General features: G+C 35.8%; 1 protein-coding gene across 8 annotated transcripts in view; it reads right to left on the bottom strand.

The window, feature by feature from the left end:
* ANKS1B (ankyrin repeat and sterile alpha motif domain containing 1B) overlaps positions 1-27,889 on the bottom strand; it is a 1,114,861-nt gene that overhangs the window by 432,300 nt on the left and 654,672 nt on the right. For 4 of the 8 annotated variants that reach the window (XM_044228192.1, XM_044228193.1, XM_044228194.1 and 1 more), the window contains exons 13-14: positions 26,956-27,545; positions 24,966-25,038 (exon numbers count right to left, since the gene is read on the bottom strand). In XM_044228192.1, the coding sequence (XP_044084127.1) occupies positions 24,966-25,038; positions 26,956-27,545 (663 nt within the window). Of the gene's footprint in view, positions 1-24,965; positions 25,039-26,955; positions 27,546-27,889 lie in introns of those variants that run through there. The other 4 variants (XM_044228188.1, XM_044228187.1, XM_044228190.1 and 1 more) reach the window with 2 other exon arrangements.

Below are 27,889 nucleotides of genomic sequence, written 5' to 3'. Positions count from 1 at the left end.
GGGTTCTGGAATCAGAGTGGATTTAAATCCCATTATTTCTGTTTAAATGAGCTTGGGCTAGTTTCTTAATTTCTGGTCCTTTGGCTTGCAGTCTGTAAAGTGGGAGAATAACTACTTCATAGAGTATTTGTCAGGATTACATGAATAAATACAAGTAAGGTGCATACAACAGTACCTGGGTTATATTAAGTGCCTCCTAAAAAGTTATTTATTACTCTTATTAAGAGTAAGAGTCCTATGAAACATGGTATAAAATACTGTAGCATGTGAACGGGTTCTGTGAGTACTTGCACCACAATAGGCATTTTCTGGCCTATGTATGTAAACACTCATAAACATGAAATCATATGAAACCACTGTGCTTAAGAGTGTGATTCCTCTAACTCAGCTTGGTTGACAAATACAGTGTCCTGAGTAATCAGATGATTCTCTCAAGGAAGAGGGTGAATCTCCATTCGAGATCTGATAGTTACAGGTGGAATGAGTTATTAGTGACTAGATTAGCTGTGGGTTAATGTCCCTTCAGCTTGGCTAAACTTTAGACAGATTTCTTCCTTACCATAGACCCCTAACATCCATTTTCTTAGAGCATTTACTTTAGAAAACTTACAACTGTAAATTATTTCTCTGTTTCTTAGAGATGTAAATCTTCTCCCAGGCTCTTGATGGTTTTACAACACAAGGAAAGTCTTCTCAAGGGCCTGAAAGCCATCCTTTTGAAATGCAGCCATCAGAATGATATCTCTCCCAAGCTTTGGGAGGGCCTAATTTCAATAAGCAGCAATTAGCAAACAGAGATGGCCTAATTATACTGACCAATCTTCTTTCATAACTTTCATTTATTACTTTCCCAGTAGCTCACCCCAGCACTTAAAACTCTCCGACCTGTGTTTCAGGGGAGTTAGATTTAGTCTCCTACTCCTATTGCAACAGTCTTGAATAAAGTCTTCCTTAACCCCACCCAGTGCAATTTTTCTTCAACACTCCATTCAGCAGGTAGAATGCAACCACGAAACAGATTTTTCTAGGTATAAGGAATTGTGATAATATAAAAGTGGAAATGAAGACTAAAAGAAACCCCTTGTCCTCCCTGCCAGCCAGCCAACAAATGAACAAATAAACAAGATTTTGCTTTAGAGTAAGGGAGTATAAAGGCAATGAAGTGTAGGGAGTGATGAGTGTGGCTCAGATTCAAGCAGAAGATCAGTTACAGTCATTGCAGAGAATCACAATATGTGCTCACCTCTCAGAGACTGGCTGGGCTTTGGGAAGACTGAACAAAGGCTCAAAGTAAGAGACTTCCACAGAAGGATTCCTCTCACAATGACAGTCAATTCAATTCTCCAGGGGACACCTAATTTTTTAAATAAAACTCCAGATGAAGACCAACCATCTTAGTCGCTAAAGACCCTGCAAGTGTGCTGGGATCTTGCCGCTATTTAGAAAGCTTCTCTTTTAGAATTAATCTTTGAGCCTAGCTGTTAGCTAGAAGGAAAATTCTGGCTAATACCTGAGTCTGCAGAACCAGGGTCATTCACCTGCCCTCTAAAGATAAATGAGGCATCTTTAAACCTTGAAGAAGCAGAGAGGTGGTGGGTAATTGTTCAAACACTTACAAGCATTAAAATAAAATCATGAACTTGCAAGGTAAGAAAACACATGGACTCTAGAAACAGAACTAACAAGTCTGTGGTACTGACATGTAGATAGATAGAGGTATATGAGAGGAACACAATAGAAAGTAAATAAACACCAAAATATCATTGGACAACAGGTATAATAAATGTGCTTCTCAAATCAGTGAGACCACATGGACTATTAATTCATTAACTGATGTAAGAGCAATTGGGTAGTCATCTATAAAAGTACAGTTTGATCCATCCCTTATTCCTTATATAAGAGAAAATTACCTACAGAACACATTTAGAAAAAACAAAATGATAAAAGTACTAGAAGAAACTATAGGAAGATTCTTTGATAATATGGAAGTAAGGGAAGCCTTTCTAATAATAACACAAAACTTTGAAACCATCAATTTTAAAAAGTCTTGATTAAGTAAACTATAAAACATTTTTTAAATTTTGCATGGCAAAATCGCCATAAGTTAAGTCACAAGACAAATGCCGAATCAGGGAAGATCATTGTAACTTATAACACATACACAGAGCTGTATGCCTAATGATAAATAACTCCTTTAAATCAATACAAATAGACAAACAACATCCCCAAATTGGGCAAAAGATATGAACAGGTAGTTTAGAGAGAAAAGTAAATACAAATGGAAAGTAAGCATATGAAAAGAAGCTCCACTTCACTCTTAATACAAGAAATGGCACAGAGATACTATTTTTTACCTGCCAAAAGAGCAAAGGTCCAAAATATTGATAACATGTTTTATTGGTCAGGACATAAGGTTTTCCTATATATTGCCAGCGATGGGGTAAATAATTATAACCTCTAAGGAGGGCAATTTGGCAGTGGTTATCAAAGGGACAAATATACATGTGCCCTGAAAAGTAATTTAACTTTTGGGAATGTACCTATCAGATAATGCTTGCACATCTAAAATGTAAACAAGTTTATATTAAAGCACTTTAATAACGATATACCAGAAGTAATATAGGAGATAGTGAAATAAATTATGGTACATTCACACAATTAAATACCAGGTAATGCTCTATTTTCTGTTATGGAAAGATCTTCATTAATTTAAATTAATAGATTGAAAAAGCAAGATGAAGAACAGTGTATAGAGTATGATACTATTTGTTAATTAGCTTAAAAGGGAAAAGTAAAGGAGAAAAAGAAAGTATATTCATATTTGCTTGTATTTTGATTAAATATCCCTAAAAGGATATACCTGACACTGTGGTTGCATATGAAAGGGGGAAATGGGACTATTAGGTCATAGGTACTACAGAGAAATTTTCTTCAGAGAATATTATACAATCATTTTTACTTTCTTATTTGTAAATCATGAATCAGATACACTATCTAGTAAAACAACATATTAAAATCTTTATGGAGAAAATTTCTCAGCTTTAAAAAAAATGAAAGTAGAAAATGAGGAACATTTTAAATTTTCTCTAGTTTAGAATTTTAAAGTTGAGAATATATGTATCAACAAAGAAATTCAAGATCTAAGAGACACACAGGTTTATGGAAATCATTGTTAACACATAGGGTCAGCCTCGCAATCCCTATGTCCTGTGTACCTATCACTGTATCAAAAAGTGTGCGGAAAATTACATGTGATTCAAGGATATGTGAGCAGATAAAATATATCTTAAACTTATGTTAGAGATCCCACATCTATACACCCTAAAATTCTCTTATTTGACATCTTATAATATGAAATATTTCATTTAACCCTTTCCCAAATCTACTATGGCTGATGATTATTTAAGGTATGAACTGTTGTTGATGTTATGCTCCGATCTTCGCAAACGGAAGAGAGACCCTACATCGTTCTCTGATAGACTTTGGTGATGTTTTTAGCCTTGATCATAGCTATGAAAACTTTCAACTCCAGAAATCCAGAGTCTGGAGTACTCTCAGGAATTTGGAAAATCTTTCAGAAATTGATATCTCTGCATTAATGCTGTGTTTCCTTTGTCCACAAGCATTTTTCCTCTCTCATTATGGTTGTATGTGTGTGCACACATGAATCTGTACATATATACACATATGTATGTGGTAGGGATTGGAAATTATTTTGAAGTGTATTTGCATTTTTCCTGCAAGATGCCTCACAGTTTCTGGGAGACTTTCCAACCAACTAGTGACTCAGAAAGGGTTAAATCTTGGTAAATAACAGACATCTCTCAAAGACTACCCTCCACCTTTTCCTATAGCTACTATTGTTAAGTCTAGTTTGTCACTTTCTCTTGGGTGTGGATGACGAGAATAGCAGTATAGTCACCTGTCTGTCTTCAGTCTCTCTAAGCTACCAGTTACACACAACCAATGAGATGTTAGCATAATCTTTAAAAAAAATAATTTACTGCCTTATTTACCAAATTTGTTTAGGAAAGACTGATGGTACTACAAGTTGAACTGCAGTTAATCTTGGCAATTATGTTGTAAGCATGCATGTGTTGACACATTGGGTCTTTGTTCATTGTCCTGGAATTTCTCTCTATTCCTGTTTTTAAAGATTTTTATTTATTTATTTGACAGACAGAGATTACAAGTAAGCAGAGAGGCAGGCAGAGAGAGAGAGAGGAAGGGAAGCAGGCTCCCTGCCCCGCAGAGAGCCCAGTGTGGGGCTCCATCCCAGGAGCCTGGGATCATGACCTGAGCCGAAGGCAGAGGCTTTAACCCACTGAGTCACCCAGGTGCCCCTCTATTCCCGTTTTTATTAGTGGGGAAAATGGCCTTATTTTTTTGTTCATAGTATAAACAAATTTTTCTCTAATACATAAAAATAAACTAGAAAATCTAATTTACTGGTCACTTCTTCAAGAAGAAAGTTTATTTTTTAAAAATTTTTTGCTTTGTTTTGTTTTTAGAGACCTTCCAGGGGGTGAATTGTCTATGCATGAATACAAAGCCACATTTTACTGAGTGCTTATAAAATGCATTCAATTGCCTGGAGAGAAAAATGACCACAACGACCTCTAATTTTAAGGCAAAGAGACTTCTGGGGAGGTAACATAATAATAACTAACAGACCTTTGCAGTTTATTAGTGCTTTCATGCAAATTATCCCATTTAATTATAATAAGAAGAAATCTATTATTCTCATTATAAAGAATAAGAAAATGGAGGCTTCAAATGATGAAGTCAGTTGTCCAAGGTCATGCAGCCAGTAAGAAATGGAACTGTGACCCTAACTTACATTTTCTGACACCATATGTCATATTCTTCCACATATGATTAATAGTTCCCCAACCTGTCATGTGACATTTTAGTGCTTTAATTTTATTAAATACCCCTGAAATCCTGGTACTTAAGTCACTGACCCACAGTACAGGTTAAATAAAGAGGGTCTTTTTTGAAAGGGTAAGGGAAAACAATATTGATATTTTAGAGCTAGTGCTTGTTTATATCATGGAGAAAGCCAGAAGTCCCCTCTAGAAAGGAGCACTACCTTATCAATGCACATCTGGCTATATATAAGTCACAGGTAGAATACTCCCTTTTCCCCAAATGATGGGGTTGTTCCTAATCTAGTTAGCTATCTTTTATAAAATGACCCATGGAAGAAATTCCCCCCAGAGTTTCAAGCTAGAAAAGAGCTCCTTTCTCTATATATCTGATAATATTTTCTTTATAAAGACAGCTCTGTAGACCACTTTTGTCTTGGCTTGCTAAGAAGCTTAGAGCCAAGTTGTTTGCTTGGTGGAAGTCATTCTCCTTAGGTTTGCTGGAATATTTTCTTTTTTTTTTGTCTCTCATCTAAAATTTTTCTTTTAAACTATCAGGTTCATATCTTTTACTATTGCTTTAATGGGGTCTTATTTTACTGTAATTATATCTTTTATTGCAAGCCTTCTCAAGTATTTTTTGAAGATAGGCAGAATATAAATATACAGAGTCCCACTCTAAGTAACTCTAGTAAGAATATGAGCACTTACTCCATTGGAAAAAAAAAAATAACAAAAGTATACCAGATACAAATGGTTTTTTAAATGCTTGAGAAGCTCAAGTGGAAGACATTTGTGTTGTGAATGCAGAGGGTAATAAGGGTAATGGAGGCCTGTTTTCTTTCCTTTATTCTTTGTTTTTATTTTTTATTGTCATAAGAACATTTAACATGGGATCTATGCCCTCTTAACAAAATTTTAAGTATACAATACAGTATTGTTAATTATAGAGCACAATGTTATGCAGCAGATCTCTAGAACTTTTGCATCTTGCAAACTAAAATGTTATACCTGTTGAAGAGCAACTCCCCTTCCCCCTTCCCAAAGCTCCTGGCAAGCACCATTCTATCCTCTCTTTCTATGAGTTTGACTGTTTTAGATACTTCACGTGCTATAGACTGAATGTTTGTGCCCTCCAAAATTGTTGAAATCGAATCCCTAGTGTGATGATAATTGGAGGTGGAAACTTTGGGAGGTAAGCCCTCATGAATGGGCAGTTCCCTTCTAAGAGACCCCTGAGAGGTACCTTGCCCCCTTTCACATGAGGACACAGTGAAAAGATGACTGCATGAAGTAGGAGGCGGGTTTTCAACAGAAATTCACTCACAAATTTCTCAGCTCCTTGATCTTGCACTTCCCAGCCTTCACAACTGTGAGAAATAATTGTTATTGTTTATAAGTCACCAAGACTGTGGTCTTCTATTAGAGCACTCTGAATGGACTAAGATATGTAAGTGGAATCATGTAATATTTGTCCTTCTGTGTCTAGCTTATTTCATTTAGCATCACATCTTCCAGGCAAAGAGGTATATGAAAAGAAGTTCAAGATCACTTAACATCAGAAAAATGAAAATCAAAATTACAATGAAGTATCATCTCACATTTGAGAGAATGGCTATTATAAAAGAAGCGGGATGCTTAGGTGGCTCAGTCAGTTAAGTGCCTGCCTATGGTTCAGGTCATGGTCTCTGAGTTCTGGGATCAAGCGCCACACTGGGCTCCCTGTCCTACTGGAAGCCTGCTTCTCCCTTTCCCTCTGCCTGCTGCTCCCCTTACTTGTGTTTTCTGTCTCTCTTGCTCAAATAAATAAATAAAATCTTAAAAAAAAAAGAAAAGAAAAGAAAAGAAAAAAGATAACAAGTATTGGCAAGGAGGTCAGAAAAAGGGGAACCTTGTGCATTGTTGTTGGGAATGTAAAGTGGTGTAGCCACCCTGGAAAACAATTATGGAATTTCCTCAAAAATTAAAAATAGGACCACCATGTGATCCAGGAATCCCACTTCTGGATATTTATCCAAAAGAATTGAAATCAGGATCTCAAAGAGACATCCACACTCCCATATTCATTGCAGCATTATTCACAACAGCCATGCTATGGAAACAACCTAAATGCCAAAGAAAGTGTGGTATATACTTGGAATGGAATATTATTCAGTCTTTAAAAAAAGAAGACAATCTTTCCTTTACTTTTACAATAAAGGCTCAATGTCACTATACCAAGCCTTTCATATTTTAGCATCAATAAGTGATAAGGTATTTGCTATTGTATGTTGCAGTTTTATTTAAAATGCTTTCATATTTCACTGGTGTTTTATAATTATGAGCACTTGGTATGATATGAATAGATAAGAGATAATTTTCTTAGAAAATTCCTGATTGATACAGAATTGGATCAGAAGGGCAGAGGAGTAGCAGACTGAAATGACATCAAGTCATAGGAGTTTAGCTAGATAGTTATCAAGCTACAAACACCTACAAGTTATCAAACACCTACAAACTCAACAAGAGATCAAAGAGAAGAGCAGCAATTCTAGGAACAGAAAATTGGCCACTTTCTGAAAGGCAGGATATGTGGAGAAGTGAATCCCAAGTGATGGGAAGATAGACCACAGGGGAGGGGCCAGCTCCCAGCAAGCAGTGGAGCAACAGAGCACAAAACCAAAACCTTTAGGAGATTGCTCCACTGAGGGCATTGCTCCAGGGTTGGAGCCCTCACAGGGATGGTCTCAGGACCCACGGGGTCACTGAAAGATCAGGGGTGTCTGAATGTTGCAGAGCTCCCAGGTATTGGAGGAGGGAAGCTGACTACAGCAACAGAGCCAAGCCATGAGCTCTCAGCTCAGGGTTACCTTAAACTATGATCCAAGGCAAAGTCTGGCCACTGCTATTTGAACAGGGACCCCACAAGTGGCAGATCCAGGGAGACTCACTTTCCCCCTCTGGAGGCAGGAATCTGTTGGCTTGGAGACTCCAAATGGAACTGTGTGTCAGAGATAGAAATACTCAATCACAGGCCAGGTAAGCACAGAATGCACCTAGAGACTAGGGAGAGGGGAGTAATTGATCCCTTTTCTCTGAGGGCACACTGAGGAGTGGGTCCCTGAGCTCTTGGCTCCTCAGGGCCAGAGACTGGGAAGCCCAATTTTCATTCCCGCCCTCCAGAGCTCTATGGAAAGCATTCAGGGAACAAAAGCTACCGAGAGTGAACTTGAACAGATTTCTTAGCCTGGCGCCTGGCAAGGGCTATGCAATTCTGCCTCGGGCAAAGACACTGAAGAATCACTACCACAGGCCCCTTCCCCAGAAGATCAGCAAGAACATCTAGCCAAGACCAAGCTCACTGAACAAGGAAAACAGCCTAACTCCAGAGATAGGAGAAATCAATGCATGAAATTCATGGCTTTCTCCCCATGATCCTTCACTCTTGCAAAGTTAATTAATTTTTTTAAATTTATTTTTTTCTTATTCTAATTTTTTTAACTTTTCCTTTTTGCTCTTTTAATGTTTTTTAACTAGCTTATCTCAACAATACCTTTCAAAAAACCTTTTTAAAACATCATTATTATAGTCATATTTCATCCTTCATTCTATTTAACCTTATTTTTTGTGTATATATATATATATATATATATGTATATATACATATATATATGGGTATTTTTCTAAAAAAATTTGGGATACAATTTCTCCTAATAGATCAAAATACACCCTAAATCTGGCACATGGCATTGTTCTACTCTCCAGCCTAAGCACATTCTCTCCCCCATACCTTTTTATTTCTTTTTTCTTTTTCCAACCAACTTATCTTATCAATTGCTTTTTTAGGATTTTTAAAAAATTTTCATCTTTACAGTCATATTCCATCCCTTCATCATGTTTACCCTTATTTTTGTATATATGTTTTTCTTTATTGAAAATTTTGAGAGGTAGTTTCTTCTGAGAGACCAAAATACACCCAAAATAAAGTAAGTGGCTCTGGTCTATTCACCAGTTATATATATATGTGTGTGTCTGTGTGTATGTATATATATATATATATATATATATATATATATATATATATATATATGTATATTTAAAATTTCTTTTTACCCCCTTTTTTCTCCTCTGGTTTGTGGTATCTTCTGACTTGGTAAGCATACATCTTTCTGGGGTCTTTGCCACCCTTTTAGTATTTTATTCTCTTGTTCATATATTCTTACCTGGATAAAATGACAAGTCAGAAAAACTCACCACAAAAAAAGAACAAAAGCCAGTAGCAATGGCTAGGGACCTAATCAATATAGACATGTCAGATCTAGGGTTCAGAATGATGATTCTCAGGTGCTAGCTGGGCTTGAAAAAGGCATGGAAGATATTAGAGAAACCGTGTCTGGAGAAATAAAATCCCTTTCTGGAGAAATAAGAGAACTAAAATCTAACCAGGCTGAAATAAAAAAAGCTATTAATGAGGTGCAATCAAAAAATGGAGGCTCTTACTGGTAGGATAAATGAGGCAGAAGAGAGTATTAGTGATATAGAAGACAAAATGATGGAGAATAAAGGAGCTGAGCAAAAGAGAGACAAACAACTACTGGACCATGAGGGGAGAATTCAAGAGATAAGTGATATCATAAGATGAAACAATATTAGAATAATTGGGATTCCAGAAGAAGAAGAAAGAGAGAGGGGGGCAGAAGGTATATTGGAGCAAGTTATAAGAGAGAATTTCTCTAATATGTCAAAGGGAACAAGCATCAAAATCCAGGAGGCATAGAGAACCCCCCTCAAAATCAATAAAAATAGGTCCACACCCCATCATCTAGTAGTAAAACTTACTAGTCTTATTGACAAAGAGAAAATACTGAAAGCAGCTCGAGACAAGAAGTCTGTAACATACAATGGTAGAAATATTAGATTGGCAGCAGACTTATCCACAGAGACCTGGCAGGCCAGAAAGAACTGGCATGATATATTCAGAGCACTAAATGAGAAAAATATGCAGCCAGGAATACTATATCCAGCTAGGCTGTCATTGAAAATAGAAGGAGAGATAAAGTTTCCAGGACAAACAAAAATTTAAAAATGTGCAAACACCAAACCAGCCCTACAGGAAATATTGAAAGCGGTTCTCTTAACAAAGAGAGAGCCTAAAAGTAGTAGACCAAAAAGGAACAGAGACAATATACAATAACAGTTACCTTACAGTCAATTCAGTGGCACTAAATTCGTATCTTTTAATAGTTACCCTGAATGTAAATGGGCTAAATGCCCCAATTAAAAGACACAGGGTATCAGAATGGATAAAAAACCAAAAGCTATCAACATGCTATGTGCAAGAAACTCATTTTAGACATGAAGACACTTCCATAGCTAAAGTGAGGGGGTGGAAAACAATTTACCATGCTAATGGGCATCAAAAGAAAGCTGGGGTGGCAATCCTTATATCAGATAATTAGATTTTAAGCCGAAGACTATAAGAGATGAAGAAGGACATTATATCATACTCAAAGGGTCTGTCCAACAAGAAGATCTAACAATTTTATATATCTATGCCCCTAACATGGGAGCAGCCAACTCCATAAACCAACTAATAACAAAATTGAAGAAACACATCGACAATAATCCAACAATAGTAGGGGACTTTAACACCACCCTCACTGAGATGCACTGATCATACAAGCAAAAGATCAATAAGGAAATAAAGGTCTTAAATGACACACTGGACCAGATGGACATCACAGAAATATTCAGAACATTCCATCCCAAAGCAACAGAATACACATCCTTCTCTAGTGCACGAAACATTCTCTAGAATAGATCACATCCTGAGTCACAAATCAGGTCTCAACTGGTACTAAAAGATTGGGATCATTCCCTGCATATTTTCAGACCATGATGCTCTGAAGCTGGAACTCAATCACAAAAGAAAAGTTGGAAAGAACTCAAAAACATGGAGGCTAAAGAGCATCCTACTAAAGAATGAATGGGTCAACTAGGAAATTAAAGAAGAATTGAAAAAATTCATGGAAACAAATGATAATGAAAACACAACTGTTCAAAATCTGTGAGACACAGCAAAGGCTGTCCTGAGAGGAAAGTATATAGTGATTCAAGCCTTTATACTTGAATCAAGAAACAAGAAAGGTCTCAAGTACACAAACTAACTCTATACCTAAAGGAGCTGGAGAAAGAACAGCAAAGAAAACCTAAACCCAGCAGGAGAAGAGAAATCATAAAGATCCAAGCATAAATCAAGGTGGTAGAAACCAAAAGGACAAATCAATAGAAGTAGAAGAAATCAATGAAACTAGGAGCTGGTTCTTTGAAAGAATTAATAAGATTCATAAACCCCTGGCCAGACTTATCAAAAAAGAAAAGAGAAAGGACCCAAATAAGTAAAATCATGAATGACAGAGATCACCACCAACACCAAAGAAATACAAACAATTATAAGAACATATTATGAGCAAAAATACACCAGCAAATTCGACAATCTGGAAGAAATAGATGCATTCCTAGAGACCTATAAACTACCAAAACTGAACCAGGAAGAAATAGAAAACCTGAACAGACCCACAAGCAGTAAGGAGATTGAATCAGTCATCAAAATTCTCCCAAGAAACAAGAGCCCAGGGCCAGATGGCTTCCCAGGGGAGTTCTACCAGAAATTTAAAGAAGAATTAATACCTATTCTCCTGAAACTGTTCCAAAAAATAGAAAAGGAAGGATAATTGCCAAACTCATTTTATGAGTCCAGCATTACCTTGATCCCAAAACCAAACAAAGACCCCATCAAAAAAGACATTACAGACCAATATTTTTGATGAACACAGACACAAAAATTCATACCAAAATACTAGGCAATAGGAATCAACAGTACATTAAAAAGATTATTCACCACAACCAAGTGGGATTTATTCCTGGGCTGCAAAGTTGGTTCAACATCTGCAAATCAATCAATGTGATACAATACACTAATAAAAGAAAGAACAAGAACCATACGATACTCTCAATAGATGCTGAAAAACATTTGACTAAGTACAGCATCCTTTCTTGATCAAATCTCTTCAAAGTGTAGGGATAGAGAGTACATACCTCAATATCATCAAAGCCATCTATGAAAAACCCACAGCAAATATCATTCTCAATGGGGAAAAACTGAAAGCTTTTCCACTAAGATCAGGAACACATGAGGGATGTCCACTATGACCACTGCTATTCAACATAGTACTAGAAGTCCTATCCTCAGCAATCACACAAGAAGAAATTAAAGGCATCTGGACCAGAAAAGAAGAGGTCAAACTATCACTCTTTGCAGATGATATGATACTTTATGTAGAAAACCCAAAAGAATCCATTCCAAAACTGCTAGAATTCATACAGAAATTCAGTAAAGTGTCAGGATATAAAATCAATGCACAGAAATCAGTTCCATCTATACACCAGCTACAAGACAGATGAAAGAGAAATTAAGGAGTTGATCCCATTTAAACTTGCATCCAAAACCATAAGATATCTAGGAGTAAATGTAACCAAAGAGGCAAAGACTCTGTACTCAGAAAACTATAAAGTACTCATGAAAGAAATTGAGGAAGACACAAAGAAATGGAAAAACTTTCCATGCTCATGGATTGGAATAATAAATATTGTGAGAATGTCTATGCTACTTAAAGCAATCTACATATTTAATGCAGTCTCTATCAAAATCCCATCCATTTTTTTCAAAGAAATGGAACAAATAATACTAAAATTTATATGGAACCAGAAAAGACCTTGACTAGCCAGAGGCATGTTGACAAAGAAAGCTGAAGTTGGTGGCATCACAATTCCAGACTTCAAGGACTATTACAAAGCTGTCATCATCAAGAGAGTATGGTCCTGGCACGAAAAAAGGCACATAGATCAATGGAACAGAATAGAGAGCCCAGAAATGGACCCTCAACTCTATGTTCAACTAATCTTCAACAAAGCAGGAAAGAATGTCCAATGGAAAAAAAGACAGTCTCTTCAACAAACGGTGTTGGGAGAATTGGACAGCCACATGCAGAAGAATGAAACTGGACCATTTCCTTACACCACACACAGAAATAGACTCAAAATGGATGAAGGACCTCAGTGTGAGGCAGGAGTCCATCAAATTCCTTGAGGAGAACACAGGCAGCAACCTCTTTGACCTCACCTGCAGCAACTTCTTCCTAGAAACATCGCCAAAGGCAAGGGAAGCAAGGGCAAACAAATGAACTGCTGGGACTTCAAGTTCAAATCTTTTGCACAGCAAAGGAAACAGTCACAAAACCAAAAGACAACTGACAGAATGGGAGAAGATATTTGCAAATGACATATCAGATAAAGGGCTAGTATCCAAAATCTATAAAGAAATTATCAAACTCAACACCCAAAGAACAAATAATCCAGTCAAGAAATGGGGAGAAAACACGAACAGACATTTCTGCAAAGAAGATATCCAAATGGCCGACAGACACATGAAAAAGTGCTCCACATCACTCGGCATCAGGGAAATACAAATCAAAACCACAATGAGATATCACCTCACACCAGTCAGAGTGGCTAAAATTAACAAGTCAGGAAATGACAGATGTTGGAGAGGATGCAGAGAAAGGAATGGAACCCTCGTACACTGTTGGTGGGAATGCAAGCTGGTGCAGGCACTCTGGAAAACAGCATGGAGGTTCCTCAAAAAGTTGAAAATAGAGCTACCCTATGACCCAGCAATCGCACTACAGGATATTTACTCTAAAGATTAAAATGTAGTGATCTGAAGGGGCATGTGCACCCAAATGTTTATAGCAGCAATGTCCACAATAGCCAAACTATGGAAAGAACCTAGATGTCCATCAACAGATGAATGGATAAAGAAGAAGTGGTATATATATACAATGGAATACTACGCAGTCATCAAAAGAAATGAAATCTTGCCATTTGCAATGACGTGGGTGGAACTAGAGGGTATTATGCTGAGCAAAATAAGTCAATCAGAGAAAGACAATTATATGATCTCCCTGATATGAGGAATTTGAGAGGCAGAGTGGGGGTTTGGGGGTGTAGGAAACGAAAAAATGAAACAAGATGAGCCTGGGAGGAAGACAAACCATAAGAGACCCTTAATCTCACAACATAAACTGAGGTTTGCTGGGGGAAAGTGGGGAAGGAAGAGGGTGGTTGGGTTATGGACATTGGGGAGGGTATGTGATATTGTGAGTGCTGTGAAGTGTGTAAGCCTGACAATTCACAGACCTATATCCCTGGGGCAAATAATACATTATATGTTAATTAAATAATTAATTAAAAAAGAATTGTATCAGAAATCAATTTGTATAGATCTCACATCTATAATTATGTCACATATACAATTCTGATATTGTAGGTATACTCCACCTGTCCTACACATGTACACACATAGAAGCATGCACACATTTTTCAAAACAATGACTACACAAAGAAAATCAGTTATATAGTCCCTAAGGATTGACAGTGGGAAACACCCTTTATGGTCTGATAAGACATAGGAAAAGTAAAACTGGCTGAGAAGGTGCAAGATGAATCAGAAAGACCTAAGAAATTTTTAGTACTGTCAAATACAGACAAATAGAGACTCAGGCAAGGAGAAACTTAAAAAGATTATTACAACAGGGAGAATCCTCCTTCCTCAGGACTTCAGGCATCTCAAAATCAAAAAGAAAAATGCCTTTTTTTTCCCCCTTTTTCAATAACGAGGGATAAAGCAAGTCTATAGGAACTTGGAGGGGAAATGGAGCAGCAGGGGGAGCTGAGCAGAGGATATGAAGAGAGTGGCATTAACGGGAAATGTTTCTCTCTTGTCAGTTGATTCTGAATGAACTCTTAAGAGAAGATGTCCTCCTGCATTTAGGACTTGCTTAGATTTGGGGCCAAGCCAAACTTCAGGACCCTGTGGGGAAGGGAGATGCTAACCTACAGCTCAGTCAGACCAAGTCAGTGGGTAAGAAATAGGCCATTGTGAGGACTTGGTCAGTATTGGCAACCTAATGAAAAGTATGCACTATTGAAATGTTAACTACTTTTTTGTCTAAAATATACTTATAAGAAGCTTAGTGGATTCAAGAAGCAAGCAAAATATAGTATCAGAAATTCTGCATTTATATCCATTTGCATCACTAATATACGCATGATTTCAGCTTGTCATTTTTTTTTGCACAAAAAACCAAAGAACTTAAATATCTTACACAACCATGTCAATTAAATTATGCATTTGTTATGCTAATATATTTTTAAAGGAGTATAAAATGAGGATCTGGCAACATTCTTAGAGGAACCTAGTTGAAATACACATACTTGAGATTTATTGGTCATTTGTCCTTAAGAGATTAAGTAACGGAAAGCTTTAAAAAAGGACAATCTGCCAAACACAACCCATAAAACGGAAGATAAAAATTATTAGTCATGGAATTATTGAGTAGGAAAAGATCTAGTCCTACCTTTTAATTTTCAAATTAGGAAACTGAGGCTCAGTGTGAGGTGTTGTTTTGCAAGTCACAGAGCAAGGGAGTGCAGAGCCTGGAGCAGCAACATAATCAGAGAAATTTTCCTCTCTGAGGGTGAACTTTATGAGGGCAATTTTGTTTTATAGGTTATTTAGTTCACTGATTATGAAAGTAAGGTAAAGTTATGATTTATTGTTGAAAGAGAAGAATAGGTTGCAGAGAAATGTATTAGTGTGATTTCTTGTTGTTAAAACACAAACAACAGTTATCATCTATCTACCTACCTACCTATCTATCTATCATCATCACTTTTCTGTTTGTGATTGCATGAAATTGGAGAAAAGAGTAGAAGCATATACACCATGCTAACACTGGATATTCACAGGAGGGATAAAGCAAGATGTAAGACAAAAAAGTAAGAAAATAGAATTTTGTGAAATATGTGAAAATGAGAATTGCAAAATTCTACCTATATGATTATTTTTAATATATAGAAACTGAGTATACACATAGACAAGGACTAGAATATCACCAGAATATGCACATAGACTGACAATGGACATTAAAAAAATCATTTTGATCAGGGATTGGTTTAATAAGATTTTAAAAATATATGTAGGGGCACCTGGTGGCTCAGTGGGTTAAAGCCTCTGCTTTCAGCTCAGGTCATGATCCCAGGGCCCTAGGATCGAGCCCCACATTGGGCTCTCTGCTCAGCAGGGAGCCTTGCTTTCCTCTCTCTCTCTGCCTGCCTCTCTGCCTACTTGTGATCTCCGTCTGTCAAATAAATAAATAAAATCTTTACAAAAAAAGAAAAATATGTGTAGATAGTTTTTGCAGTAACATAAGAAAATAAATTAAACGAAAGCCACTGAAATAGTTATTTTAGCTCAAAACTGACAAAAAGACTTAATCACATATTCATTAATAGTATTTACTTGGCAAACCTTTTATTATTACATTGATAGCTATAAAATTTTATGTTTACATATAAATGTTTATATATATGTGATTATATATGTTTGTCATATATAAATTATAACCTGTTTTTCAATGTATTTGTTTACTAAATTGACATATACCTTTTTCAATTGAAAGGCTGACAATAAACATAAAATAATGTATATTCGCTGTAAAAACTTCAGAGAATTTAGGAAAGAAGAAAATAATAATCACTGATAAGCTTACCCAGAGATAGTCACAGTTAACAATTTTGCACCCATCCTCCAAATCTTTTTCATGCATGTATATTCAAAAATGGGATTATAATTTACTTTGTTATCTACTCTTTTCATTTAGTAATAAATTATGGCTATATTTCCATGATAAAAATTTAGATCTAATGTCATTTTTTTTTTTTAAAGATTTTATTTATTTATTTGACAGAGAGAGATCACAAGTAGGCGGAGAGTCAGGCAGAGAGAGAGAGAGAAGCAGGCTCCCGCCAAGCAAAGAGCCCGATGTGGGGCTCGATCCCAGGACACTGAGATCATGACCTGAGCCGAAGGCAGCGGCTTAATCCACTGAGCCACCCAGGCACCCCAGATCTAATGTCATTTTAAATTATCTAATTAAACGTTTAATATTTTATCATAGAGAATTACAGTAACTCAATTTATAAATTTTCTATAAATGTTCATTTGGTTTGATTTTAGTTTTTGAAGGACCATAAACAATGCTGAGATGAACACATTTATATACTCTTATTTTGTTCTTGTCCTCTTGCTTCCTTAGGATGCATTCCTATAAGTGATAGTGTTGGGTACCATTGTTCTTCAACTTATAAAACATTTCATTTCCTAATTTTCTAGAACTTTATATTTGAGTTCCAAAAATACACGTAGATGAGAAGCCTTTTTTTCAGGACAGAGTATCAAAGAAACAACCAGTATAAACTATAAAATTTTTTCATGGGTAAGTGACCCATGTTTATCAGTTAATTCTTCATTACACTTTAGGAAGACAAATTTGTATTTAAAAGCAATCATTATGATGATCCATAACTTATGGAGGTCTATTAGCTATATTTTGAATTAGTCTTAATTAGTTTTACCTCTGTAGGGGCCCAAGGCAGGGGGCCCAAGGCAGGTGGCCCAAAATGTGCCATAATGGCATGCTGATTATTTTGAATTGAAGCTGCTTGGGAAATACCTGGTACAAGAATACTCAGACCATCCTTTGTCCCCCTAAAAGCAAGAAATAAACCTCTCACATGGAAGGTACCCCACCCTGAACTAAGAAGTAAAACCATATCCTTATCACCAGAGATAGGGACTTCAAAGCCAAGGAAACTGTAGAAACAGTAAAACGTAGAAACAAAACTTGCTAGCTTTTTTTACTAGTCAGCTACCTCAACCAAAATTCTGCTTAGAATTCCTCACTAATTAAACTTCCCAAACATCTGTTTTCTTTATCCTGTCAGTTCTTCACGTATTTATTGTCTCTGTCTAAAAAGTATAAAAACTGCCTGCCTTGGTCATTTCTTTAGGTTTCAATTTCAGTGTTGGGCTTCCATGCACATGTAGTAAAACTTTGTTGTTGTTTTCCTCCTATTAAATTGGTCTTATGTAAATTTAATTCTTGGTCCGGCTGGAAGAACTTGAAGGGCAGAGGAAGAATTTTTCTTTCCCTACACCTCCTATTCTCTTCCCAGTATGAATTATTAATGGTAAACTGTGTAAAATGCCCTGAAATTTATATAAAAGTTGTTCAACTAGTATTTTTAAAGTATATTACAAAGAAGATTCTTGGCAGCTGCTTTCCAATTTTATGGTGAATATGTAAGAAGTATAGCCTATCAAAAATATCATCCATATCTAGAAGGTACTTATATGTATTAGAAATAAATAAAAGGCCACTATCCACCCTTTGTTTCTTAGGAAAAAATTTTAAAGAGAAAATGGATAGAAGGGAAAAGATAAATCAAAGAGGGGAGATATCATCCAGTATAGTCTACTATGTACTAGGAATGTAGCTAACTACTTTCTCATGTAGTAATTCATTAGATTTTTCTTTTTTTTTTTTTTCATTAGATTTTTCTAATGATGCTGAGGGAAGGCAGATATTTGTTATAGCTGTTTTCTGTGTGAGGAAGTGAGGTTTAGGCTGTGAAATGATTTCCTCAAGATCACAATACTAGTAATTGTTAGAGTACAAATCCAAACCTATGTCAAAAAATAAAGTTGTTAACAATTTGAACTTCCTAGTGGTAGAATAATATTGTCTCTGAAAGTAGTGAGCATATCATTGTGGGACATATTGGAGCAGTTGTTGGCTGATCACATATGAAAGATATTATGGAAAGTATTCCAATATAGCTGAGAGACTGTACTTGTTACCTGCTCTAGGTCTTTTGCAGAAAGCTTAAATATTAGTTGAATTAAAAACAATATACCAGTTCTAACTATTGATACATCATAGGCAAATATTAGGCCATAGAGTAATATTCAACTATTTCATTTTTTAAGAGAAGCCTAATTTCACATGTAAATATTACTAATAATTTCAAAACCAGAAAATCTCAGCTCTATCCTAATGATCAAAATCTATATTGTGTAGATTATTATAGTTTTTAATAACTATTTTGAATGAACAGTGCTAAATAGATTTTAGTGGCTATTGTGCTAAGAACACAATTGTTTGGTTGATTAAACACTATCTCTTGATAAAGATTAACTCATGCTAGTCTAATAATTACTATACTTCACATTTTTACATGGCCAGTGTATTATTAAGGATTGCTTAGATTTAATCTATCTGAACAAAAAGTTACTCAGTGAAGTGTTATATAAAATATAATAAAAATAAGTCTTTTCTTAATTTGGACAAAATAGGGTGCTTGTGTGCTAACGTATTCTACTACCCACCTTCCCCAGTTGGTTCTATTAAAAATAGTGCTGTAAAAAGAAATAAAAATCAAAAATAAATTATGTCTGTTGCAAAGCATCTCATGGAGAGGTTTTTAATGTGCAATTTAACAGCTCATGGAAAAAGAAATATTGCTGGAGGCAAGGGAAAGTCTTCCTCTGAAAATAAGTGAAACTTAGGTCTTTATCAGCATTTATGCATTCACTTTGGGACACAGGAGAAATTTAGAGCTGTGACTCATTTAAATATATGACCATGTGACCTATACTATGGGAGGGCTTTGGAGTTGGAGCTAAAGCTTTTGCTATACCAATAGTTAGGCTTTGCTATGAGGAAGTGGCTGGTTCTACACTTAAACACTCTTTGTTGGCTCTCTTTAGTGCCTATGAGTATGATTTGAAGTAAAGAGAAAGAAGCAAAGGGCTGGCTTCTGTTGCTCTCTGTAGATAGTGTATTTGATTGAAAGGATAATGGATTTCAGGGGGCGCTGGGTGGCTCAGTGGGTTAAAGCCTCTGCCTTCCGCTCATGTCATGATCCCAGGGTCCTGGGATCGAGCCCCACATTGGGCTCTCTGCTAAGCGGGGAGCCTGCTTCCTCCTCTCTCTCTGCCTACTTGTGATTTCTGTCTGTCAAATAAATAAATAAAATCTTAAAAAAAAAAAGGATAATTTTGAAGCCGTTGATTTTGACAAATTATTTACTTTTTCAGAGCCTTTCTTCATCTGTAAAATGGGTATAATAATACCTCGCCCAGTTATTTTGAGAACTGAATGAAAAATGTTCACAGGAGAAAAGTGCACAATATCTGACACACAGTAAGAAAGGAATACATTTCAGCTTTTTTCCTCTTTGTCATTTCCACAACAGGACAACTCTGGAAAATTGTAAATAGCTTTTTTTTTTTTTTAAATGTTTTCCTAGAATTTAAGGATGATATTTCCATCAACAACCTCATCAGAAAAACAGCTATCAGCTGCATCGTTGGCAAAGTATCTCTTGATGCTTATTATCTAGAGCTATGTGAGCAAATACCAAGGGCCTGAAAGCAGCCAAAACATCAGGGAGGAAAAAAAAAAAAAACATGAGGGAGGAGCAGCTTCTGGGGATGTGGAAATGTCTGTCCTGACCCCCCAGAAGGAGACCCTCTTTGTGGAAAGGGAAAAGTGAGGCACTACATGTTCTTGCATACTAGGGCAAAGGTAGAGCTTAGATCAGGAAAAGAAATAACACTTATTCTGCCTTGGTGAGTTCCTAGGTTCCTAGAAACTCTCAGTTAAGGATCTCTATCCTCTCCATGAGGATCTCAGCTATGAGGGACTCTGAACTGTAACTTGGCGCTCAGACTCTTGGAGGAAAAGGAGCAAAAAGCTTAGAAAGTGGAGTTGCAGATTAATGTTAGTGACTGTTTTCAGAGCTATGAACTCTCCAGTAAATAGCCCAAGTTATGCTTTATCTATCTAATATAGTGTATTCCATGATAAAATCTTTTATAAATTCATTTTAATAGCTTTCATTTACAAATAAAATTTAGATGGAATTGATATCTTGGAAAAAGTAGGTTTTTAAAAGATAGGAATCTAGAATACTTCTCTTTGAATATAATTAATGTTAAGTATAGAAAAAAAATCCCAGCTTTAAAAACACCTTTTAACTAAATGTTACTTTTTATATTCATGTACTTAAGATGATTCCAATACAGTCCATACACTGATAGTCTGTCTAGTGTGGTTTTTTTTGTGAAAGCTTGTTTAGAAGTAAGAGGGTGTTTACAAGATTATCTGCCACCTTTGTATAATAAAGTCTGGGTTACTCTGAATATTTGCTGTATATGTATGATGATAAGCAAGTCCTAATTATTACCTCCACTTTACTTAAGCATTCCTCAATCTCATGAAGAAGATCATCAACCTGATTCTTAGCAAGTGTGACAATTTTGAGGTAGTTACAACGAACATGGTAAATTTCCTAATTTGAAAGTGCTTCCTTGTAATAAAAAGACCATGGTTATGTGACATGGAAATGTGACTTCAAGAAAGACTCCACATGAAAGGAACTTAGACTATGAGTAGTTATATTTTAACTATAATCTTTACTGATCAAAATGATAAGCAAGATTTCCTAAGTATTTATCTATGTGGCATACACTCTAATTAGAAAGATAAGTCATGCATACTTTGATAAAAAGGCAAAGGAATTACATGTATTGATTCCCTGTTATATTCTAGGCTATAGTAGTACAAGTGTATAATTTAATCTTGCAGAGTTCTTATGAGGTGGTTGTTAAAAATCTGAATTTATGGGAGAGGAAACTGAGATCAAATAGGTCACAGAGTCAGTGAACTGCAATCTTGAGATCTGAAGTTGAGTCCATCTAATTTCAAAACCCGTTCTCTGAAAAAATTCTATACATGGGAATATATGACTATATAGAATGTACTATCACATCACGTATCTAGCATCACCAAAGAACAGGATGTTTTAGATAATATGAGGTATTCGATATAGTTGAATCCTAATACCAATCCCAATTTGTTTGGCATTTGAATCTGATTTCAAGTGGGAAATCAGAAGTTTATGTTTGTGAAAATTGTCTATTAGTATTATTTTGAGTGAGAACTTGATATAGATTCAGTAAATTTTATTTACTGCTATTTCTACCTTAGTCCTGGATAGTTGATGTTGCTGGATAAGTTTCAAAGCACAATATAGCTGTTGAGGAAATTAAAAAAAAAGAGAGAGAGAAAATGGTTTTCTGAGTAGAACTAGTTTGATGATTCATACAGACTGCTCAAACTTTGAGCTGATTCCTATTTTTAGGAATGAAGATAAGAGATTTTCAAATCCTTTACTTGTCCAATAAATATTTTGTTTACAAAATACCTGAAATTGCAAATGTACAGGTAGTAGGGAGGGCAAACAAAAACACTGAAACAAAATGGGAAAGAGCATGAAAAATGTAATGCTCATCCTTGATCCATCATGTATCTCCACTGCTTCTGACTTTATTCTCCCAATTGTTTTCTGAGGTTTTTAGTAACAAATATCAGAAACACTCATAAAGCTGTGCAGCTCTGTTAAAGGCAGGCACAGTGCTTGGTTCAGTAGACTTTCAAAGCAAAATTCTAGACTCTGTCAACACATACTAGGTAAAGTAATATTTTCTCATGCTTATCCTAAATTTACCTCCTATTAATTTCATTGCACCTCCCTTCCCCTTTGTCAGGCAAAAAAGAGAACTTCCAATTTAATAAAAATAATTTAGGTCATTTAAGTCAATAAAGTAGATTTTTCTCTTTTCTTTGCCAGGGTATCTTGGAGTTTAATGATCTCTTTTAGTAGTTACTCTTCTCTGGTATCATCTGACTATTGGGTTTGTTACTACCTGAATTACAACTGACAAGCTACTATTCCAGGGAGCATAGCAAATTTAACATCAAGTCAATGAGACTAACTGACATCATGGAATTCCTAAAGAAAGGGCTAATGTGTGTTTATCTCCACATATGTAAATCCACAGTGTCAAACACCACATTTCCCTTGTGGTAGGGCAAGGTGAGGAGTTGAAACTTAATACATATCTATATGAGTCTGACTCCACCTATATGCCATTGGACATGTCTCTACAATGATCCTCTATTAACCTCGTTTCTGTTGATTGGGAAATTGAATGAGTTGCCTAAGTTCAAGAGCCTAGTAAATAGCAGAACTGAGATTTGAATTCATGTCTGTCTGACTTTTTATTTCACCACTTGATTTCCCAATGACATGTGGTACCCAGTATGTATTTGTGGAATTTGCATGGGGTTATCACCTCTCTAGTCTATCTAGCCTCAAGAAGGAAAAGCCTACAGCCTAGTAAAGTTGTAATCCACAATGACCTAAAGGTCAATTGGAATACCACATGGCATGGTCAATCACTTAGTGTATAATTAATATGAAATTAAGAGGCAAAAATTAACAGAGATATAGAACCAGACTTTGTTAGTAGTAATGAATCTGAGGACAGAGTCTCCACTTTCATTTTCATTATCACGGTAGAAAAATAGTAAATAAAGGCAGGGGTAGGATGGTGGTATAAGTGGTAGAAAGAGAATTAGGAGATATAATCTGTGGATTTATTTGCTACTAAAGTGCCCCTCAAAGGCAGCTTTGCCTGACTGGCATTTTTAACATTTATTCTTATTATAACATTACCCTTTCATTATAATATCATATTATCTGTTTGAAGAATTTCAGATCATTAATGTTCAATGTCACCTAAGCCTTTCAATAGAAAAAGTACGATGTGCCTGCCTGAACATTCTTAGTATCAGGGAATTTCTTATTGATAAAAAAAATATATATTTACTTCGTCCCAATTAAAAATATACATTCCTACACTTTCTTGAAATTATTCTGTAAGCATGACTTGAAGAACCATGTGGCAACATACATTCCTAGGCTCGTTCTTTGAATACTAGAAAAATCTTCTATGTTTATCAGCATTTCTGTATCAGAGACCTGGCTATACACAGAGCTAATGTCATATTTGTGTCCCTAGATATATGTACAAAATTTTGGTACTTTTTAAAATAATTTTTCAATTTTAAAAATCTGAAATAAATATGCATTTCAAAAAAATTATGTAAGCTTTTAAACAATTATCACTTAATTAAAATGGGGTCCAGTCATGTTAGAGCAATTCCTTATCTGTACCAGTATAGGAGAAATGAGTGAGGTGTTCATTTAGGCCTGAATATCCCCTTCAGTGACTGCAACCCCAGATTTCCATGTACCTTCTTATCCACCCAGGTCCAGTACATCATAAGAGAGCCATTTTCCAACTTTCCTGTGCTTAAGAGTCACATGGGGTGCTGTCCAAAAAGCTCCAGTGACTAGTCAAAAGGCCACAAAATCCCTTTTATCCTATAATATATTTAGACTTCTTTCTCACAGACCTTAATCTTACCATCGCAACAAAACCATCAACTATCACTACTAACTTAACCATGAGTTCTTCAGAGAGCTTAGCAATCACTTGTTTTAACTCCAAATTGTACAGATCTATGTGATAATCTATGGTTATACCACTACTTAGTGGCTAGATGGAAATGAAGCCAGATCTTTTGATTCTTTCCAAAATAGTAGTTTCTCTAGCATGAATTGGGCTATTATTTTTATATTTAGCTGTCTGGTATTTGACATCATCCATTAGTATGAAGCAAAAAGTCTTCAAAGAAAATTGCAAATGGAATTCTACTCTGAGCTTTAATTATAGAGAAAAAATAATACTTCATAGGGCAATATATTAAATAGTGACTGCAAAATCAACTATTCGTGAGACACTCTGCTAGGCATTCTGGGGTACATGAAGATGAGTAACACATAGTTCTTGCCATACTGGAGCCCACAATCTAGGGGTACATTGTTAATCACTCTTGCCAGGATAATTGGGACATTTCACTGAATGCGAAATTGCAGTGTATCAGGTCATCATACTTTATAACACATTGAAGTGCTTCATACTTAACTCTATACGGAGGTGAAACTCCATTAATGTTTCCCCATGGCTTATTAGCATATGGGGAAAAAAATCTCTCCATGTGCTGAATCAGTGTACTTAAAATTGATATTTAGAAGTCATGGTTGTTTGATATGAGTGGAAGGAAATAATTTGTAGCTGCTGTTATCATGATAAAAACATGAAATTATCTAAAGTCTCCTATAACTTTTTAGCCAGTTCTTGAGCAATTTACTAATTACAACATAAAACAAAGGTTTCCTTACTTGTGGTCTCACCGTTCATTTCTTTAAGTTCGCTGTTAATTCCAACGTCTATGGAATTCATTATTTTGTCAATCTGTGAGAAACAAAAGCCATATAAATAAATTATTAATTCACTTTTAGCACTGTATTTTAAAATAATTTCCATATGCCAGCAGCATATATTCTTGATATTATTACTACTGCAATACCACAATTAAGAGACTGACTCAGAAAGTTTTAAAAGGAAGCAGACATCTTTTGAATTGCTTTTAAAAATACGAATTTTGTTTCCCTTTCTTAAATGTTCAAAATCAGATCCCCTTTTCTTTATATTTCTTAAAATGAACTTCGTTTGGACCTACATGGGTCAGTAAGTTAGGAATTGTGTATTCTTTAAATTCAGAAGGGGATGGGCTGAGGATAAATTCGTGGGAACACATTCCTCTCTCAGGCATTCTTCCTGTTCTGAAAGCATGCAACTCTGACTGTTGAAGTGGTGGGTTTCAGTCTGTGGGTGTGGCCATTGGAACCAAGGTCTTACTAAATGGCTGGACTAGCCACAAGTTGATTTCTGACATAGAATCTCAAGAATCCAGGCATGGGGAAACACCTTAGTTCTAAGAGATAGGCTAAATGTTAATTAATCCTGCTGCATTCCAAAAAAGGATTTCAGATGTTATTTACAGAGTTAATAAACATAAGAAAAGGAGAGATTGAGAAGACTATCAATCTAGTAGTACAATATTTACAGGAAGATATGACTATCTAAGCTTTTACCGTTTATGGTTTAATTCCTTCCTCATCATCCTAGCAACCTGAGTAAGACAGAGGTTTCAGAGAGGACATTACTTAAATGTCCCATTTTGTTCACCCTGAAACAGATGTAGAGAGATTAAGTGATTTTCCTAAATAGCTCAATTCAGAATGTCAATACCAGACATTTCTAGTTCTCAGAATACTGTGGTGACCTATTGTACTTCAAAACCCAATCCATCTGCACAGTTTTTTTTGAGGGAGAAAATGTGACATGTTAGAATGAAATGCTAAGAGAGAGGATGGTCCATTCTTTGAAGAAATTCAAGAAAAGGTAAGAAACTTAATTTAGTCCTCCTTAGAGACAAAGGATGATATTTCATAAACTTGAAAGGACACTTACTTTCTAACTAATTCTATAAAATGAAGGACTTTGTCTTTAAGTATAGCTTAAATTGGTGATACAGGACCTCAACATATTTTTTCTTTAATGTCTCTCTGAAAACTGTAAAGGGGAAATATTAAGTAATTTGGTTTTTTTATAAGGCACTTGGAGAAGAGCCAGGACTATTCTTTTTTTTTTTTTTTTTTTTTTTTTTTGAGAGAGAGAGAGAGCATGAGCAGTAAGTGAGAGGCAGAGAGAGAATCTTAAGCAGGCTCCATGCCCAGGGCCAAGCACAGCATTGAGCACAATCTTACAACCCTAAGATCACGACCTGAGCCAAAATCAAGTGTTGGATGTTTAAACAACTAGGCACCCCAAGCCAGCACATTAAGGTTAAGATTATAAGGAGTTTATGAAAACTTAAGTTACTTTAAAGATGAGAGATGAGCTAACAAAGAATTTAGCAACTAGCAGAATGATACAGGGCTGCAGAAATATGGAAAATTTTCACAATTTGTCTGCTACAGTGCTTGATAGGACATAATGTCGACATTCTCTTGTACCTCATAGCTAGTTATTACTTCTGCTTGACATCAATTTCTACGGAAACAATAGATTCCTCCACATGTGTGGAATGTATTTGTTTTTACACTAGCTGTGAAATTATCATGTATTACCCCTAGAATCCTGCCCTTCCACTTGTAACTGTCTATGTCTGTTAGTTGTTATTGCTGTTTTTGCTTGCTTTTATTTTTTGTTTTGTTTTTATTTTTGTTTTGCCTCTGAAAGACTTAAAAAAACTGAAAATCCTTCCCCCAAACTTCCCATGCTCCAAAGTCTTATATAAACAACAACAAGAAGAACAAGTCTTACTTCTTCCCATTCAGAAGTGAAGGATGGTGTTCTTTCAGAATTCCCTTTAGAACTATGATCAGCAGTTGAAGATTCACTCCAGTTAACTTTTGATGTTTTCTCATTTGAAGGGTATGCAATGAGATCAGAATCTGATTTAGAGACAGTTTTTGACAAATGCATGTCAATCAGGGCTTTTGGCAATGACCTTATTCTCCCCAAGGTACAGGCTCTCTCCACAAATCCTCCTGTGTTCATAATCCACTGGTCCCCATTTCGGGATCCACTCCTAGTTGTTCTTGTGCCAACAATGGTATGGTTTTCAAGTTGGTTGCTTTTTTTGTGAAAAATTGTTCGACTGACCACTTTGGGTTTAATTTTCTTTACCAAAGTTTCTGAATTATTTGCTATTGGAGACTTCTTGAAAGGCAAAGGACTATTTGCCAAACTAACTTCATCTTGTCCTTCTTCACGTTCATCTCTTTTCCCATAGAGATGAAATGGGTTTTCAGGGCACTCACAGGCTGGAGAGGATCCATGGAGAAGGCCTTCAAATTGCCCAGGATCATATTCTTTTGGAGGATCACTGTCTTCCTGTTGAGAAGGGTCATCTGCAAAAGAGAGGAAAGACATCAGGATGGTTGATTGTAAGGACTCCAAAAGCCCTGTTACGACAGCAGTGCCTTTTCAAACTTGTGCAATACCTAGACATTTTATTTGGTGGTACAATGATATCGTCACTTTATGAAACACTCATGATCCTACAGTACCATGTATAAAATGAATGTGTGTGTGTGTATGAACTGGATCTTTCTGACATACCTTACAGTACATTTCAAAGATATGAACTGAATATTAATTGAGTAATTGTATATTGTTCTTTCTTGTTCCCAGATATATTTTATATTGAATAACAAAACTTCACTTAAAGTGAAACACTCATGTCCAAACCCTC

The sequence above is a fragment of the Neovison vison genome, chromosome 12, assembly GCF_020171115.1.
Source record: "Neovison vison isolate M4711 chromosome 12, ASM_NN_V1, whole genome shotgun sequence".
Taxonomy (NCBI): domain Eukaryota; kingdom Metazoa; phylum Chordata; class Mammalia; order Carnivora; family Mustelidae; genus Neogale; species Neogale vison.
This window is presented reverse-complemented; position numbering and strand designations above follow the sequence as displayed.